This window comes from Oncorhynchus kisutch, unplaced genomic scaffold, assembly GCF_002021735.2.
Source record: "Oncorhynchus kisutch isolate 150728-3 unplaced genomic scaffold, Okis_V2 Okis06b-Okis10b_hom, whole genome shotgun sequence".
Taxonomy (NCBI): Eukaryota; Metazoa; Chordata; class Actinopteri; order Salmoniformes; family Salmonidae; genus Oncorhynchus; species Oncorhynchus kisutch.
The window spans coordinates 21350853-21368352 of record NW_022261983.1 but is presented as its reverse complement, the minus strand read 5'-3'; the positions used below and the strand labels follow the sequence as shown (position 1 = coordinate 21368352).

At 44.6% G+C, this 17500-nt stretch overlaps 1 protein-coding gene across 2 annotated transcripts in view; it reads left to right on the top strand.

Moving 5' to 3' along the window:
- smurf1 (SMAD specific E3 ubiquitin protein ligase 1) overlaps positions 1-17500 on the top strand; it is a 62238-nt gene that overhangs the window by 21016 nt on the left and 23722 nt on the right. For both annotated transcript variants that reach the window (XM_031813954.1, XM_031813953.1), the window contains exons 5-9: positions 709-774; positions 9389-9464; positions 9581-9792; positions 15652-15736; positions 17215-17361. In XM_031813954.1, coding sequence (XP_031669814.1) covers positions 709-774; positions 9389-9464; positions 9581-9792; positions 15652-15736; positions 17215-17361 — 586 coding nt within the window. The remainder of the gene's footprint in view (positions 1-708; positions 775-9388; positions 9465-9580; positions 9793-15651; positions 15737-17214; positions 17362-17500) is intronic.

Below are 17500 nucleotides of genomic sequence, written 5' to 3'. Positions count from 1 at the left end.
TTTTCTAGTGCCCGCGCCAGTTCGTTGATATATATGTTGAAGAGGGTGGGGCTTAAGCTGCATCCCTGTCTAACCCCACGACCCTGTGTGAAGAAATGTGTGTGTTTTTTGCCAATTTTAACCGCACACTTGTTGTTTGTGTACATGGATTTTATGATGTCGTATGTTTTACCCCCAACACCACTTTCCATCAGTTTGTATAGCAGACCCTCATGCCAAATTGAGTCGAAGGCTTTTTTGAAATCAACAAAGCATGAGAAGACTTTGCCTTTGTTTTGGTTTGTTTGGTTGTCAATTAGGGTGTGCAGGGTGAATACATGGTCTGTTGTACGGTAATTTGGTAAAAAGCCAATTTGACATTTGCTCAGTACATTGTTTTCATTGAGGAAGTGTACGAGTCTGCTGTTAATGATAGTGCAGAGGATTTTCCCAAGGTTACTGTTGACGCATATTCCACGGTAGTTATTGGGGTCAAATTTGTCTCCATTTTTGTGGATTGGGGTGATCAGTCCTTGGTTCCAAATATTGGGGAAGATGCCAGAGCTAAGGATGATGTTAAAGAGTTTTAGTATAGCCAATTGGAATTTGTTGTCTGTATATTTGATCATTTCATTGAGGATACCATCAACACCACAGGCCTTTTTGGGTTGGAGGGTTTTTATTTTGTCCTGTAACTCATTCAATGTCTCTCTCTCTCTCTCTTTCCAGACCAGCGGTTGGATCTGTGTAAGCTGAATCCATCAGACAGTGATGCAGTACGGGGACAGATCGTAGGTAAGACTGACTGAACACTGTTTCAGTAGCTGTAGTTAGCTAGCTAACATCTGGTTCAGTAGCTATAGTTAGCTAGCTAACATCTGGTTCAGTAGCTATAGTTAGCTAGCTAACATCTGGTTCAGTAGCTATAGTTAGCTAGCTAACATCTGGTTCAGTAGCTGTAGTTAGCTAGCTAACATCTGGTTCAGTAGCTGTAGTTAGCTAGCTAACATCTGTTTCAGTAGCTATAGTTAGCTAGCTAACATCTGGTTCAGTAGCTATAGTTAGCTAGCTAACATCTGGTTCAGTAGCTATAGTTAGCTAGCTAACATCTGGTTCAGTAGCTGTAGTTAGCTAGCTAACATCTGTTTCAGTAGCTACAGTTAGCTAGCTAACATCTGGTTCAGTAGCTATAGTTAGCTAGCTAACATCTGTTTCAGTAGCTATAGTTAGCTAGCTAACATCTGTTTCAGTAGCTACAGTTAGCTAGCTAACATCTGTTTCAGTAGCTACAGTTAGCTAGCTAACATCTGTTTCAGTAGCTACAGTTAGCTAGCTAACATCTGTTTCAGTAGCTACAGTTAGCTAGCTAACATCTGTTTCAGTAGCTACAGTTAGCTAGCTAACATCTGTTTCAGTAGCTACAGTTAGCTAGCTAACATCTGTTTCAGTAGCTACAGTTAGCTAGCTAACATCTGTTTCAGTAGCTACAGTTAGCTAGCTAACATCTGTTTCAGTAGCTACAGTTAGCTAGCTAACATCTGTTTCAGTAGCTACAGTTAGCTAGCTAACATCTGTTTCAGTAGCTATAGTTAGCTGGCTAACATCTGTTTCAGTAGCTAGGTGTCATCATCTTAAAGCAACCCTAATTTATAAGACAGTTCTTATTTGATTAATGGTCAGACCCATCTATGTGAAGCTAACCACAATAAGGATTAGCCACAATAGTGGACTTTGCGGTTAGCCTTCAAAATAAAAGTATGTAATTGACAGTGATGCAAATGAATACAAATAGTAGAATTATGCCATAATTGAATAGATCATGCTAAACGAGGTTGGAATGTTGTTATATAAAATCAACAAAGGACAATGATTTGTTAATTTGACAAAAATCTGTTGAAATCACACTGGATGTATTATACTTTAGAGTTGCATTGGGAGCATCCTTATATCACTGTACAGCCTTACCTATGGATTGTGGGTCAATGACATGGGGTATCAGTCTACTCCGTGACACCCAGAGAACATTAGCATCATAGCTCTTATTGCGGGACTCTGAAACAACTGTGAATTGAGCCACATTTATTGTCAACCTGTTTTATATTGAACACTATTCCTGAGGAAAAACAATACTGCATATGGCTGTTTTAGAGTCTGAAAACTCTGAGGAGGACGTTGGGAAAAAATATCTTGGGTATTGAGTAGACTGTTACCCCATATCATTGATCCCCAATCCTTAGGTAAAGCTGTACAGTGCAATATGAATGTCAAAATACACAATAGGCTGACTGGGGAGGTGATTTTACACAGTCACAGTCCCGCGATAAGAGCTACAACGTTAATATTTGCGTAAACTTTTCACGGTTGTGTTCTGCAGGCGTCACCGAGTGGACTGATAACCTATTTCATTGCTTCACATTCCAACCTTGTTTAACATTATCTAGTCTAAATATGGCATGATTCCACCAATTGTTACCTTCTGCATCACTTTCAAATAAGTACTTTTATTTTGAAGGCAAATCGCAAATTCCACTATTGTGCCTAATCCTTATTGTTGCTAGCTTCACAACACATAACCCGGTCCGGTCGAGCCTCACTCGCCAGATGAAGCTAGCTGGCTGCTTATAACGTTAGCTTTGGGCAACAGGGTTAAGTAGCTGGCTAGCTATTTATTTTAATGAACTGAAGTTCAATTTCAATAGCCGAACAACAAGAGGCTTCCTAGCTAATACTTACTCACAAGGATTCCTAAATCATTGCTAAGAATAATGAAAATGACTGCAGTTTCTACTGGTCATTGTTTTCAGGCTGGTTGTATTGGTGCTAGCTAGGTACCAAGCTAACGCTAGCTACCCCAGAAGTTGCGTTCTAACAAATAATGCTTTATTACCCAACGCGGTATTGTAAACACATCGTTTGTGGCCAGTGTTAGCTTGTTTGCAGACTTTTCTTGTGCAGCTTTGACAGTGCTGATAGTAGTGGTGTTGCTTGGCTTTGAACGTGCAGATTCAGAACACACAACATTCTATAATAGAACTGTGTTATTTGACGTGTCAAATTAAAAGCTTATTTAACGCGTCAAATTGTGTTAATGTCAAATTGTGTTTATTTGATGTATCTTTTCTCTTTTCTGACACGTAAAGACCCAAACGGCAATCCATAGTATTTTCTTAAGCTAATAGCAGTGACACTATTACTGTGTAACTCCGGTAGGGCAACATCTGAAAAATAGCGCACTTGGTAGTGTGTAGAGTCGTGGCCAAAGGTTTTGAGAATGACTCAAATATTAATTTTCACAGTCTGCTGCCTCAGTTTGTATGATGGCAATTTGCATATACTCCAGATTGTTATGTTGTTGGCTTCAGGGCGCCCAAGAAAGTCCAGCAATCGCCAGGACCGTCTCCTAAAGATGATTCAGCTGCGAGATCGGGGCACCACCAGTACAGAGCCTGCTCAGGTATGGCAGCAGGCAGGTGTGAGTGCATATGAGAGTGGTACCAACACATCCTCCGAGTGCAACTTCTCCCAACCATCCAGGAACAGTTTTGTGACGAACAATGTCTTTTCCAGCATGATGGAGCACCCTGCCATAAGGCAAAAGTGATAACTAAGTGGCTCGGGGAACAAAACATCCATATTTTGGGCCCATGGCCAGGAAACTCCCCAGACCTTAATCCCAATGAGAACTTGTGGTCAATCCTCAAGAGGCAGGTGGACAAACAAAACCCCACAAATGCTGAGAAACTCCAAGCTTTGATTATGCAACAATGGGCTGCCATCAGTCAGGATGTGGCGCAGAAGTTAATTGACAAAATGTCAGGGCGGATTGCAGAGGTCTTGAAAAAGAAGGGTCAACACTGCAAATATTGACTCTTTGCATCAACTTCATGTAACTGTCAATAAAAGCCTTTGACAGTTATGAAATGCTTGTAATTATACTTCAGTATCCATAGTAACATCTGACAAAAATATCTAAAGACACTGAAGCAGCAAACTTTGTGGAAATTAATATTTGTGTCATTCTCCAAACTTTTGGCCACGACTGTACACGAGAACATGATGCACCCCTGATGCACAACCCAGAATCGGTGCTCGATCAGTCGCTAAAGTCAACATCATCCACGACAGAGAACGGTTGATTGTCAACGTCCTCTACGACAGAGAACGGATGATTGTCAACGTCCTCTACGACAGAGAACGGATGATTGTCAACGTCCTCTACGACAGAGAACGGATGATTGTCAACGTCCTCTACGACAGAGAACGGATGATTGTCAACGTCCTCTACGACAGAGAACGGATGATTGTCAACGTCCTCTACGACAGAGAATGGATGATTGTCAACATCCTCCACGACAGAGAACGGATGATTGTCAACATCCTCTACGACAGAGAACGGATGATTGTCAACATCATCCACGACAGAGAACGGTTGATTGTCAACGTCCTCTACGACAGAGAACGGATGATTGTCAACGTCCTCTACGACAGAGAACGGATGATTGTCAACATCATCCACGACAGAGAACGGATGATTGTCAATGAATCCCATTAACTTGGTGTTATGGATTTCACCTTTGAGTTGTCTAGCTGAAAATCAAATCGAATTTATTTATAAAGCCCTTCTTACATCAGCTGATATCTCAAAGTGCTGTACAGAAACCTGAAATGTTCTTACTCTTTCAAATGACTGTTTGACTTGTTGACTGCTCCATCCACACAGCAGACATTGTGGGCTAGGTTAGGAACGCTGTGTTGCACGTGTAGTGCAACATTTTACATGGCATCATTACGCTGTGTACCTACGTTATATAGGTATGCACGTCATCTACCTACGTTATATAGGTATGCACGTCATCTATCTACGTTATGTAGGTATGCACATCATCTACCTACAGTATGTAGGTCATCTACCTACGTTCTGTAGGTATGCACGTCATCTACCTACAGTATGTAGGTCATCTACCTACGTTATATAGGTATGCACGTCATCTACCTACGTTATATAGGTATGCACGTCATCTACCTACGTTATGTAGGTATGCACGCCATCTACCTACGTTATGTAGGTATGCACGCCATCTACCTACGTTATGTAGGTATGCACGTCATCTACCTACGTTATATAGGTATGCACGTCATCTACCTACGTTATATAGGTATGCACGTCATCTACCTACGTTATGTAGGTCATCTACCTACGTTATGTAGGTATGCACGTCATCTACCTACAGTATGTAGGTCATCTACCTACGTTATGTAGGTATGCACGTCATCTACCTACGTTATATAGGTATGCACGTCATCTACCTACGTTTATGTAGGTCATCTACCTACGTTATGTAGGTCATCTACCTACGTTATGTAGGTATGCACGTCATCTACCTACGTTATGTAGGTATGCACGTCATCTACCTACGTTATATAGGTATGCACGTCATCTACCTACGTTATGTAGGTATGCACGTCATCTACCTACGGTATGTAGGTATGCACGTCATCTACCTACGGTATGTAGGTATGCACGTCATCTACCTACGGTATGTAGGTATGCACGTCATCTACCTACGGTATGTAGGTATGCACGTCATCTACCTACGGTATGTAGGTATGCACGTCATCTACCTACGGTATGTAGGTATGCACGTCAGCTTTGACATCGGCTTTAAACTAGACTTCGGGTCGATACCGATGTTTACATTTTTAGCTAATATCGACCACATCCCTAGTACAAACATTATTGGGCACAGACAACAGCACAATGGGCAACAAGGTAGAGACAACAATACATCACGCTAAGCAGCCACAACTGCCAGTAAGAGTGTCCATGATTGAGTCTTTGAATGAAGAGATGGCGATAAAACTATTCGGTTTGAGTGTTTGTTGCAGCTCATTCCAGTCGCTAGCTGCAGCGAACTGAAACGAGAACTGACATGGATTGTGGCTTCTGGACAGTGAAAGAAAGTTGATATGAAAAACAATTAAACAGGAGAGAAATGCTGGTTTCAATGGCCTATTAGGAAGACTTTATAAAATAATTGCCTCCACGTTTCCATAATAGCCTGCCTACCGTTGCCTGTACACTTTTATTTATTTTTAATTTTAATTTTACCTTTATTTTACTAGGCAAGTCAGCACACACAGTGAACAAATTCTTATTTTCAATGACGGCCTAGGAACAGTGGGTTAACTGCCTGTTCAGGGGCAGAACGACAGATTTGTACCTTGTCAGCTCGGGGATTTGAACTTGCAACCTTCCGGTTACTAGTCCAACGCTCTAACCACTAGGGTACCCTGCCGCCTCACTGGGCGGGTTTATGTTAAGTTTAGGGTAAGAGTACGGCTTAGGGTTTATGTTAAGGTTAGGGTAAGAGTACGGGTTAGGGTTTATGTTAAGGTTAGGGTAAGAGTACGGGTTTGGGTTTATGTTAAGGTTAGGGTAAGAGTACGGCTTAGGGTTTATGTTAAGGTTAGGTTAAGAGTACGGGTTTGGGTTTATGTTAAGGTTAGGGTAAGAGTACGGGTTTGGGTTTATGTTAAGGTTAGGGTAAGAGTACGGGTTAGGGTTTATGTTAAGGTTAGGGTAAGAGTACGGGTTAGGGTAAGAGTACGGCTTAGGGTTTATGTTAAGGTTAGGGTAAGAGTACGGCTTAGGGTTTATGTTAAGGTTAGGGTAAGAGTACGGGTTTGGGTTTATGTTAAGGTTAGGGTAAGAGTACGGGTTTGGGTTTATGTTAAGGTTAGGGTAAGAGTACGGGTTTGGGTTTATGTTAAGGTTAGGGTAAGAGTACGGGTTTGGGTTTATGTTAAGGTTAGGGTAAGAGTACGGGTTTGGGTTTATGTTAAGGTTAGGGTAAGAGTACGGGTTTGGGTTTATGTTAAGGTTAGGGTAAGAGTACGGGTTTGGGTTTATGTTAAGGTTAGGGTAAGAGTACGGGTTTGGGTTTATGTTATGGTTAGGGTAAGAGTACGGGTTTGGGTTTATGTTAAGGTTAGGGTAAGAGTACGGGTTTGGGTTTATGTTAAGGTTAGGGTAAGAGTACGGGTTTGGGTTTATGTTAAGGTTAGGGTAAGAGTACGGGTTTGGGTTTATGTTAAGGTTAGGGTAAGAGTACGGGTTTGGGTTTATGTTATGGTTAGGGTAAGAGTACGGGTTTGGGTTTATGTTAAGGTTAGGGTAAGAGTACGGGTTTGGGTTTATGTTAAGGTTAGGGTAAGAGTACAGGTTAGGGTTTATGTTAAGGTTAGGGTAAGAGTACGGGTTAGGGTAAGGGTACGGGTTAGGGTTTATGTTAAGGTTAGGGTAAGAGTACGGGTTTGGGTTTATGTTAAGGTTAGGGTAAGAGTACGGGTTAGGGTACGGGTTAGGGTTTATGTTAAGGTTAGGGTAAGAGTACGGGTTAGGGTAAGAGTACGGGTTAGGGTAAGAGTACGGGTTAGGGTTTATGTTAAGGTTAGGGTAAGAGTACGGGTTATGGTAAGGGTACGGGTTAGGGTTTATGTTAAGGTTAGGGTAAGAGTACGGGTTAGGGTAAGAGTACGGGTTAGGGTTTATGTTAAGGTTAGGGTAAGAGTACGGGTTTGGGTTTATGTTAAGGTTAGGGTAAGAGTACGGGTTTATGTTAAGGTTAGGGTAAGAGTACGGGTTTGGGTTTATGTTAAGGTTAGGGTAAGAGTACGGGTTTGGGTTTATGTTAAGGTTAGGGTAAGAGTACAGGTTAGGGTTTATGTTAAGGTTAGGGTAAGAGTACGGGTTAGGGTAAGGGTACGGGTTAGGGTTTATGTTAAGGTTAGGGTAAGAGTACGGGTTTGGGTTTATGTTAAGGTTAGGGTAAGAGTACGGGTTAGGGTTTATGTTAAGGTTAGGGTAAGAGTACGGGTTAGGGTAAGAGTACGGGTTAGGGTAAGAGTACGGGTTAGGGTTTATGTTAAGGTTAGGGTAAGAGTACGGGTTATGGTAAGGGTACGGGTTAGGGTTTATGTTAAGGTTAGGGTAAGAGTACCGGTTAGGTTAAGAATACGGGTTAGGGTTTATATTAAGGTTAGGGAAAGAGTACGGGTTTGGGTTTATGTTAAGGTTAGGGTAAGAGTACGGGTTTGGGTTTATGTTAAGGTTAGGGTAAGAGTACGGGTTTGGGTTTATGTTAAGGTTAGGGTAAGAGTACGGGTTAGGGTTTATGTTAAGGTTAGGGTAAGAGTACGGGTTAGGGTAAGAGTACAGGTTAGGGTTTATGTTAAGGTTAGGGTAAGAGTACGGGTTAGGGTAAGAGTACGGGTTTGGGTTTATGTTAAGGTTAGGGTAAGAGTACGGGTTTGGGTTTATGTTAAGGTTAGGGTAAGAGTACGGGTTATGGTAAGGGTACGGGTTAGGGTTTATGTTAGGGTTAGGGTAAGAGTACGGGTTAGGGTAAGAGTACGGGTTAGGGTTTATGTTAAGGTTTGGGTAAGAGTACGGGTTTGGGTTTATGTTAAGGTTAGGGTAAGAGTACAGGTTAGGGTTTATGTTAAGGTTAGGGTAAGAGTACGGGTTAGGGTAAGTGTACGGGTTAGGGTTTATGTTAAGGTTAGGGTAAGAGTACGGGTTAGGGTAAGAGTACGGGTTAGGGTTTATGTTAAGGTTAGGGTAAGAGTACGGGTTATGGTAAGGGTACGGGTTAGGGTTTATGTTAAGGTTAGGGTAAGAGTACGGGTTAGGGTAAGAGTACGGGTTAGGGTTTATGTTAAGGTTAGGGTAAGAGTACGGCTTAGGGTTTATGTTAAGGTTAGGGTAAGAGTACGGGTTTGGGTTTATGTTAAGGTTAGGGTAAGAGTACGGGTTTGGGTTTATGTTAAGGTTAGGGTAAGAGTACGGGTTAGGGTAAGGGTACGGGTTAGGGTTTATGTTAAGGTTAGGGTAAGAGTACGGGTTAGGGTAAGAGTACGGGTTAGGGTTTATGTTAAGGTTAGGGTAAGAGTACGGGTTATGGTACGGGTTAGGGTTTATGTTAAGGTTAGGGTAAGAGTACGGGTTAGGGTAAGAGTACGGGTTAGGGTTTATGTTAAGGTTAGGGTAAGAGTACGGGTTAGGTTAAGAATACGGGTTAGGGTTTATATTAAGGTTAGGGTAAGAGTACGGGTTTGGGTTTATGTTAAGGTTAGGGTAAGAGTACGGGTTAGGGTTTATGTTAAGGTTAGGGTAAGAGTACGGGTTAGGGTTTATGTTAAGGTTAGGGTAAGAGTACGGGTTAGGGTTTATGTTAAGGTTAGGGTAAGAGTACGGGTTAGGGTAAGAGTACAGGTTAGGGTTTATGTTAAGGTTAGGGTAAGAGTACGGGTTAGGGAAATAGGATTTTGATTGGGGCTGAATTGTGTGTCCCCACAAGGTTATCTGTACTAGACTGTGTGTGTAATGTGTGTTAACTGTGTTTTCCAGTGAGCCTCCAGACCAGAGATGGTTTGGGCAGCGGAGGACCCGTGGTCGACTGTAGAGGACTGTTAGAGAATGAGGGGTGAGGATCCTTCTGTGGTTGTGTGTGTTGGAGGGCTCTCTCACTGTGTGTGTTGGAGGGCTCTCTCACTGTGTGTGTGTGTGTGTGTGTGTGTGTGTGTGTGTGTGTGTGTGTAGGCCTGTGTTTGAGAGCTGTTTCAGTGAGGAGCCGCTGCCGTACTCAGACCCCACGGGCGCCGCTGGGGGCGGGACCTGTCCACCGGATTCACCCAACCAGGAGAACCGGCTCCAGGCTCAGCGAATCAGAGGCCAGGATTCCCAAAGACACACCCACACCCCTCAGAACCGACCGCATGGCAACCAATCACCTGATCTACCTGAGGGATACGGTGAGAGAGACGGAGAGAGTTTGTGTTATTTACAAATGGTACAGGGCCAGGTGTGTGTTATTGACCAGGTGTGTGTTATTGACCAGGTGTGTGTTATTGACCAGGGCCAGGTGTGTGTTATTGACCAGGGCCAGGTGTGTGTTATTGACCAGGGCCAGGTGTGTGTTATTGACCAGGTGTGTGTTATTGACCAACAGGGAGGCTGTTTAATCTGAATGGGGTTGTGGAGAAAGCACAACATGTGGCCTCAATTAGCCTGGCTAGCTTCTCTAGGCTGCTCCAGTCAAGACAGATACTGTTGTGTGGATGGTGAACTACATTGTGGCTGCTACGGGTTAGCTGGTCTTGGCTGTTTACAGGTTAGCTGGTCTTGGCTGCTACAGGTTAGCTGGTCTTGGCTGTTTACAGGTTAGCTGGTCTTGGCTGTTTACGGGTTAGCTGGTCTTGGCTGTTTACGGGTTAGCTGGTCTTGGCTGCTACAGGTTAGCTGGTCTTGGCTGCTACAGGTTAGCTGGTCTTGGCTGTTTACAAGTTAGCTGGTCTTGGCTGTTTACAAGTTAGCTGGTCTTGGCTGTTTACAAGGTAGCTGGTCTTGGCTGTTTACAAGTTAGCTGGTCTTGGCTGTTTACAAGTTAGCTGGTCTTGGCTGTTTACAGGTTAGCTGGTCTTGGCTGCTACAGGTTAGCTGGTCTTGGCTGTTTACAAGTTAGCTGGTCTTGGCTGTTTACAAGTTAGCTGGTCTTGGCTGTTTACAAGTTAGCTGGTCTTGGCTGTTTACAAGTTAGCTGGTCTTGGCTGTTTACAAGTTAGCTGGTCTTGGCTGTTTACAAGTTAGCTGATCTTGGCTGTTTACAAGTTAGCTGGTCTTGGCTGTTTGCAAGTTAGCTGGTCTTGGCTGTTTGCAAGTTAGCTGGTCTTGGCTGCTACAGGTTAGCTGGTCTTGGCTGCTACAGGTTAGCTGGTCTTGGCTGTTTACAGGTTAGCTGGTCTTGGCTGTTTACAGGTTAGCTGGTCTTGGCTGTTTACAGGTTAGCTGGTCTTGGCTGCTACAGGTTAGCTGGTCTTGGCTGCTACAGGTTAGCTGGTCTTGGCTGCTACAGGTTAGGGTCTGGCTGCTACAGGTTAGCTGGTCTTGGCTGCTACAGGTTAGCTGGTCTTGGCTGCTACAGGTTAGCTGGTCTTGGCTGCTACAGGTTAGCTGGTCTTGGCTGCTACAGGTTAGCTGGTCTTGGCTGTTTACAGGTTAGCTGGTCTTGGCTGTTTACAGGTTAGCTGGTCTTGGCTGTTTACAGGTTAGCTGGTCTTGGCTGTTTACAGGTTAGCTGGTCTTGGCTGCGTGTGTGTTATTATCCCTAGTGTGTGTGTGTGTCCAACGTGTGTGTTACAGAGCAGCGCACCACGGTGCAGGGACAGGTGTGTGTTATTATCCCTAGTGTGTGTTACAGAGCAGCGCACCACGGTGCAGGGACAGGTGTGTGTTATTATCCCTAGTGTGTGTTACAGAGCAGCGCACCACAGTGCAGGGACAGGTGTGTGTTATTTTTTATTTATTTATTTATTTTACCTTTATTTAACCAGGTAGGCAAGTTGAGAACAAGTTCTCATTTACAATTGCGACCTGGCCAAGATAAAGCAAAGCAGTTCGACAGATAAAACGACACAGAGTTACACATGGAGTAAAAACAAACATACAGTCAATAATGCAGTATAAACAAGTCTATATACAATGTGAGCAAATGAGGTGAGAAGGGAGGTAAAGGCAAAAAAGGCCATGATGGCAAAGTAAATACAATATAGCAAGTAAAATACTGGAATGGTAGTTTTGCAATGGAAGAATGTGCAAAGTAGAAATAAAAAAATAATGGGGTGCAAAGGAGCAAAATAAATAAATAAATAAAAATTAAATACAGTTGGGAAAGAGGTAGTTGTTTGGGCTAAATTTTAGGTGGGCTATGTACAGGTGCAGTAATCTGTGAGCTGCTCTGACAGTTGGTGCTTAAAGCTAGTGAGGGAGATAAGTGTTTCCAGTTTCAGAGATTTTTGTAGTTCGTTCCAGTCATTGGCAGCAGAGAACTGGAAGGAGAGGCGGCCAAAGAAAGAATTGGTCTTGGGGGTGACTAGAGAGATATACCTGCTGGAGCGTGTGCTACAGGTGGGAGATGCTATGGTGACCAGCGAGCTGAGATAAGGGGGGACTTTACCTAGCAGGGTCTTGTAGATGACATGGAGCCAGTGGGTTTGGCGACGAGTATGAAGCGAGGGCCAGCCAACGAGAGCGTACAGGTCGCAATGGTGGGTAGTATATGGGGCTTTGGTGATAAAACGGATTGCACTGTGATAGACTGCATCCAATTTGTTGAGTAGGGTATTGGAGGCTATTTTGTAAATGACATCGCCAAAGTCGAGGATTGGTAGGATGGTCAGTTTTACAAGGGTATGTTTGGCAGCATGAGTGAAGGATGCTTTGTTGCGAAATAGGAAGCCAATTCTAGATTTAACTTTGGATTGGAGATGTTTGATATGGGTCTGGAAGGAGAGTTTACAGTCTAACCAGACACCTAAGTATTTGTAGTTGTCCACGTATTCTAAGTCAGAGCCGTCCAGAGTAGTGATGTTGGACAGGCGGGTAGGTGCAGGTAGCGATCGGTTGAAGAGCATGCATTTAGTTTTACTTGTATTTAAGAGCAATTGGAGGCCACGGAAGGAGAGTTGTATGGCATTGAAGCTTGCCTGGAGGGTTGTTAACACAGTGTCCAAAGAAGGGCCGGAAGTATACAGAATGGTGTCGTCTGCGTAGAGGTGGATCAGGGACTCACCAGCAGCAAGAGCGACCTCATTGATGTATACAGAGAAGAGAGTCGGTCCAAGAATTGAACCCTGTGGCACCCCCATAGAGACTGCCAGAGGTCCGGACAGCAGACCCTCCGACTTGACACACTGAACTCTATCAGAGAAGTAGTTGGTGAACCAGGCGAGGCAATCATTTGAGAAACCAAGGCTGTCGAGTCTGCCGATGAGGATATGGTGATTGACAGAGTCGAAAGCCTTGGCCAGATCAATGAATACGGCTGCACAGTAATGTTTCTTATCGATGGCGGTTAAGATATCGTTTAGGACCTTGAGCGTGGCTGAGGTGCACCCATGACCAGCTCTGAAACCAGATTGCATAGCAGAGAAGGTATGGTGAGATTCGAAATGGTCGGTAATCTGTTTGTTGACTTGGCTTTCGAAGACCTTAGAAAGGCACGGTAGGATAGATATAGGTCTGTAGCAGTTTGGGTCAAGAGTGTCCCCCCCTTTGAAGAGGGGGATGACCGCAGCTGCTTTCCAATCTTTGGGAATCTCAGACGACACGAAAGAGAGGTTGAACAGGCTAGTAATAGGGGTGGCAACAATTTCGGCAGATAATTTTAGAAAGAAAGGGTCCAGATTGTCTAGCCCGGCTGATTTGTAGGGGTCCAGATTTTGCAGCTCTTTCAGAACATCAGCTGAATGGATTTGGGAGAAGGAGAAATGGGGAAGGCTTGGGCGAGTTGCTGTTGGGGGTGCAGTGCTGTTGTCCGGGGTAGGAGTAGCCAGGTGGAAAGCATGGCCAGCCGTAGAAAAATGCTTATTGAAATTCTCAATTATGGTGGATTTATCAGTGGTGACAGTGTTTCCTATCTTCAGTGCAGTGGGCAGCTGGGAGGAGGTGTTCTTATTCTCCATGGACTTTACAGTGTCCCAGAACTTTTTTGAGTTAGTGTTGCAGGAAGCAAATTTCTGCTTGAAAAAGCTAGCCTTGGCTTTTCTAACTGCCTGTGTATAATGATTTCTAGCTTCCCTGAACAGCTGCATATCACGGGGGCTGTTCGATGCTAATGCAGAACGCCATAGGATGTTTTTGTGTTGGTTAAGGGCAGTCAGGTCTGGGGAGAACCAAGGGCTATATCTGTTCCTGGTTCTAAATTTCTTGAATGGGGCATGTTTATTTAAGATGGTTAGGAAGGCATTTTTAAAAAATATCCAGGCATCCTCTACTGACGGGATGAGATCAATATCCTTCCAGGATACCCCGGCCAGGTCGATTAGAAAGGCCTGCTCGCAGAAGTGTTTCAGGGAGCGTTTTACAGTGATGAGTGGAGGTCGTTTGACCGCTGACCCATTACGGATGCAGGCAATGAGGCAGTGATCGCTGAGATCTTGGTTGAAGACAGCAGAGGTGTATTTAGAGGGGAAGTTGGTTAGGATGATATCTATGAGGGTGCCCGTGTTTAAGGTTTTGGGGAGGTACCTGGTAGGTTCATTGATTATTTGTGTGAGATTGAGGGCATCAAGTTTAGATTGTAGGATGGCTGGGGTGTTAAGCATGTTCCAGTTTAGGTCGCCTAGCAGCACGAACTCTGAAGATAGATGGGGGGCAATCAGTTCACATATGGTGTCCAGAGCACAGCTGGGGGCAGAGGGTGGTCTATAGCAGGCGGCAACGGTGAGAGACTTGTTTTTAGAGAGGTGGATTTTTAAAAGTAGAAGTTCAAATTGTTTGGGTACAGACCTGGATAGTAGGACAGAACTCTGCAGGCTATCTTTGCAGTAGATTGCAACACCGCCCCCTTTGGCAGTTCTATCTTGTCTGAAAATGTTGTAGTTTGGAATTAAAACTTCAGAATTTTTGGTGGTCTTCCTAAGCCAGGATTCAGACACAGCTAGAACATCCGGGTTGGCAGAGTGTGCTAAAGCAGTGAATAGAACAAACTTAGGGAGGAGGCTTCTAATGTTAACATGCATGAAACCAAGGCTATTACGGTTACAGAAGTCGTCAAAAGAGAGCGCCTGGGGAATAGGAGTGGAGCTAGGCACTGCAGGGCCTGGATTCACCTCTACATCGCCAGAGGAACATAGGAGGAGTAGAATAAGGGTACGGCTAAAAGCTATGAGAATTGGTCGTCTAGAACGTCTGGAACATAGAGTAAAAGGAGGTTTCTGGGGGCGATAAAATAGCATCAAGGTATAATGTACAGACAAATGTATGGCAGGATGTGAATACAGTGGAGGTAAACCTAGGTATTGAGTGATGAAGAGAGAGATATTGTCTCTAGAAACATCGTTGAAACCAGGAGATGTCATTGCATGTGTGGGTGGTGGAACTAATAGGTTGGATAAGGTATAGTGAGCAGGACTAGAGGCTCTACAGTGAAATAAGCCAATAAACACTAACCAGAACAGAAATGGACAAGACATATTGACATTAAGGATAGGCATGCTTAGTCGAGTGATCAAAAGGGTCCGGTGAGTGGAGAGGTTGGTTGGTGATTTAGACAGCTAGCCAGGGCATCGGTAGCAAGCTAGCATTTATCCCTAGTGTGTGTTTGTGTCCAACGTGTGTGTGTGTTACAGAGCAGCGCACCACGGTGCAGGGACAGGTGTGTGTTATTATCCCTAGTGTGTGTTTGTGTCCAACGTGTGTGTTACAGAGCAGCGCACCACGGTGCAGGGACAGGTGTGTGTTATTATCCCTAGTGTGTGTTACAGAGCAGCGCACCACGGTGCAGGGACAGGTGTGTGTTATTATCCCTAGTGTGTGTTTGTGTCCAACGTGTGTGTGTGTTACAGAGCAGCGCACCACGGTGCAGGGACAGGTGTGTGTTATTATCCCTAGTGTGTGTTTGTGTCCAACGTGTGTGTGTGTTACAGAGCAGCGCACCACGGTGCAGGGACAGGTGTGTGTTATTATCCCTAGTGTGTGTTTGTGTCCAACGTGTGTGTGTTACAGAGCAGCGCACCGCGGTGCAGGGACAGGTGTGTGTTATTATCCCTAGTGTGTGTTTGTGTCCAACGTGTGTGTGTGTGACCTTTCTGTGTAATGTGTGTGTGTTACAGAGCAGCGCACCACGGTGCAGGGACAGGTGTATTTTCTTCACACACAGACGGGAGTCAGCACCTGGCATGACCCACGCATACCCAGGTAATACACGCCCACCATACAGCCAGCCGTCTACCTACTACCCTCACTATCCTACCCTCTACCTTTACTATACTACCCTCTACCCTCACTATCCTACCCTCTACCCTTACTGTCCTACCCTCTACCCTTACTATACTACCCTCTACCCTCACTATCCTATCCTCACTATCCTACCCTCTACCCTTACTATACTACCCTCTACCCTTCCTATCTTATCCTCACTATCCTACCCTCTACCCTTACTATACTACCCTCTACCCTTCCTATCCTATCCTCACTATCCTACCCTCTACCCTTACTATCCTACCCTCTACCCTTCCTATCCTATCCTCACTATCCTACCCTCTACCCTTACTATCCTACCCTCTACCCTTACTATCCTACTCTCTACCCTTACTATACTACCCTTACTATCCTACCCTCTACCCTTACTATCCTACCCTCTACCCTTTCCTATCCTACCCTCTACCCTTACTATACAACCCTCTACCCTTACTATCCTACCATCTACCCTTACTATCCTACCCTCTACCCTTACTAACCTACCCTCATTACCCTTACTATCCTACCCTCTACCCTTACTATCCTACCCTCTACCCTTACTATCCTACCCTCTGCCCTTACTATACTACCCTTACTATATTACCCTCATTACCCTTACTATCCTACCCTCTACCCTTACTATCCTACCCTCTACCCTTACTATACTACCCTCTACCCTTACTATACTACCATCTACCCTTACCCTCCTACCCTCTACCCTTACTATACTACCCTTACTATACTACCATCATTACCCTTACTATCCTACCCTCTACCCTTACTATACAACCCTGTACCCTTACTATCCTACCCTCTACCCTTACTATACAACCCTGTACCCTTACTATACTACCCTCTGCCCTTACTATCCTACCCTCTACCCTTACTATCCTACCCTCTACCCTTACTATACAACCCTGTACCCTTACTATACTACCCTCTACCCATACTATCCTACCCTCTACCCTTACTATCCTACCCTCTACCCTTACCATCCTACCATTACTATCCTATCCTCTACCCTCACTATCCTACCCTCACTATCCTACCCTCTACCCTTACTATCCTCCCCTCTATTCTAACACCCCCCTACCTCTCCATCTATCCTACCTCCCCAACTACCTCAACCCTTACCACCTTACCTGAATTGGAACGCATCCCGTTGGAAGGCCTAGAGCTCAGTAAGGTGTGTTGTGATTGGTTTAGAGCTCAGTTAGGTGTGTTTTGATTGGTGTAGAGCTCAGTAAAGTGTGTTTTGATTGGTGTAGAGCTCAGTAAGGTGTGTTGTGATTGGTGTAGAGCTCAGAAAGGTGTATTGTGATTGGTCCAGGGACCTGATAGTAAGGTGTGTTGTGATTGGTCCAGGGCCCCTGATAGTAAGGTGTGTTGTGATTGGTCCAGGGACCTGATAGTAAGGTGTGTTGTGATTGGTCCAGGGACCTGGCCAGTGTGAGCTGTGAGGAGTTGGGTCCGCTGCCAGCCGGCTGGGAGGTGAGGAGCACGGTGTCGGGACGGATCTACTTTGTGGATCACAACAACCGAACAACACAGTTCACTGACCCCCGGCTACACACCATCATCAGGTACACTTGTACACACACACACACAGTTATTTAATTTATTTCATAAACATGGTTATGTAACACTCAATGCCCCTATGTGAAAAGTTATCGCCCCCTTACACTCAATAACTGGTTTTGCCACCTTTAGCTGCAACGACTC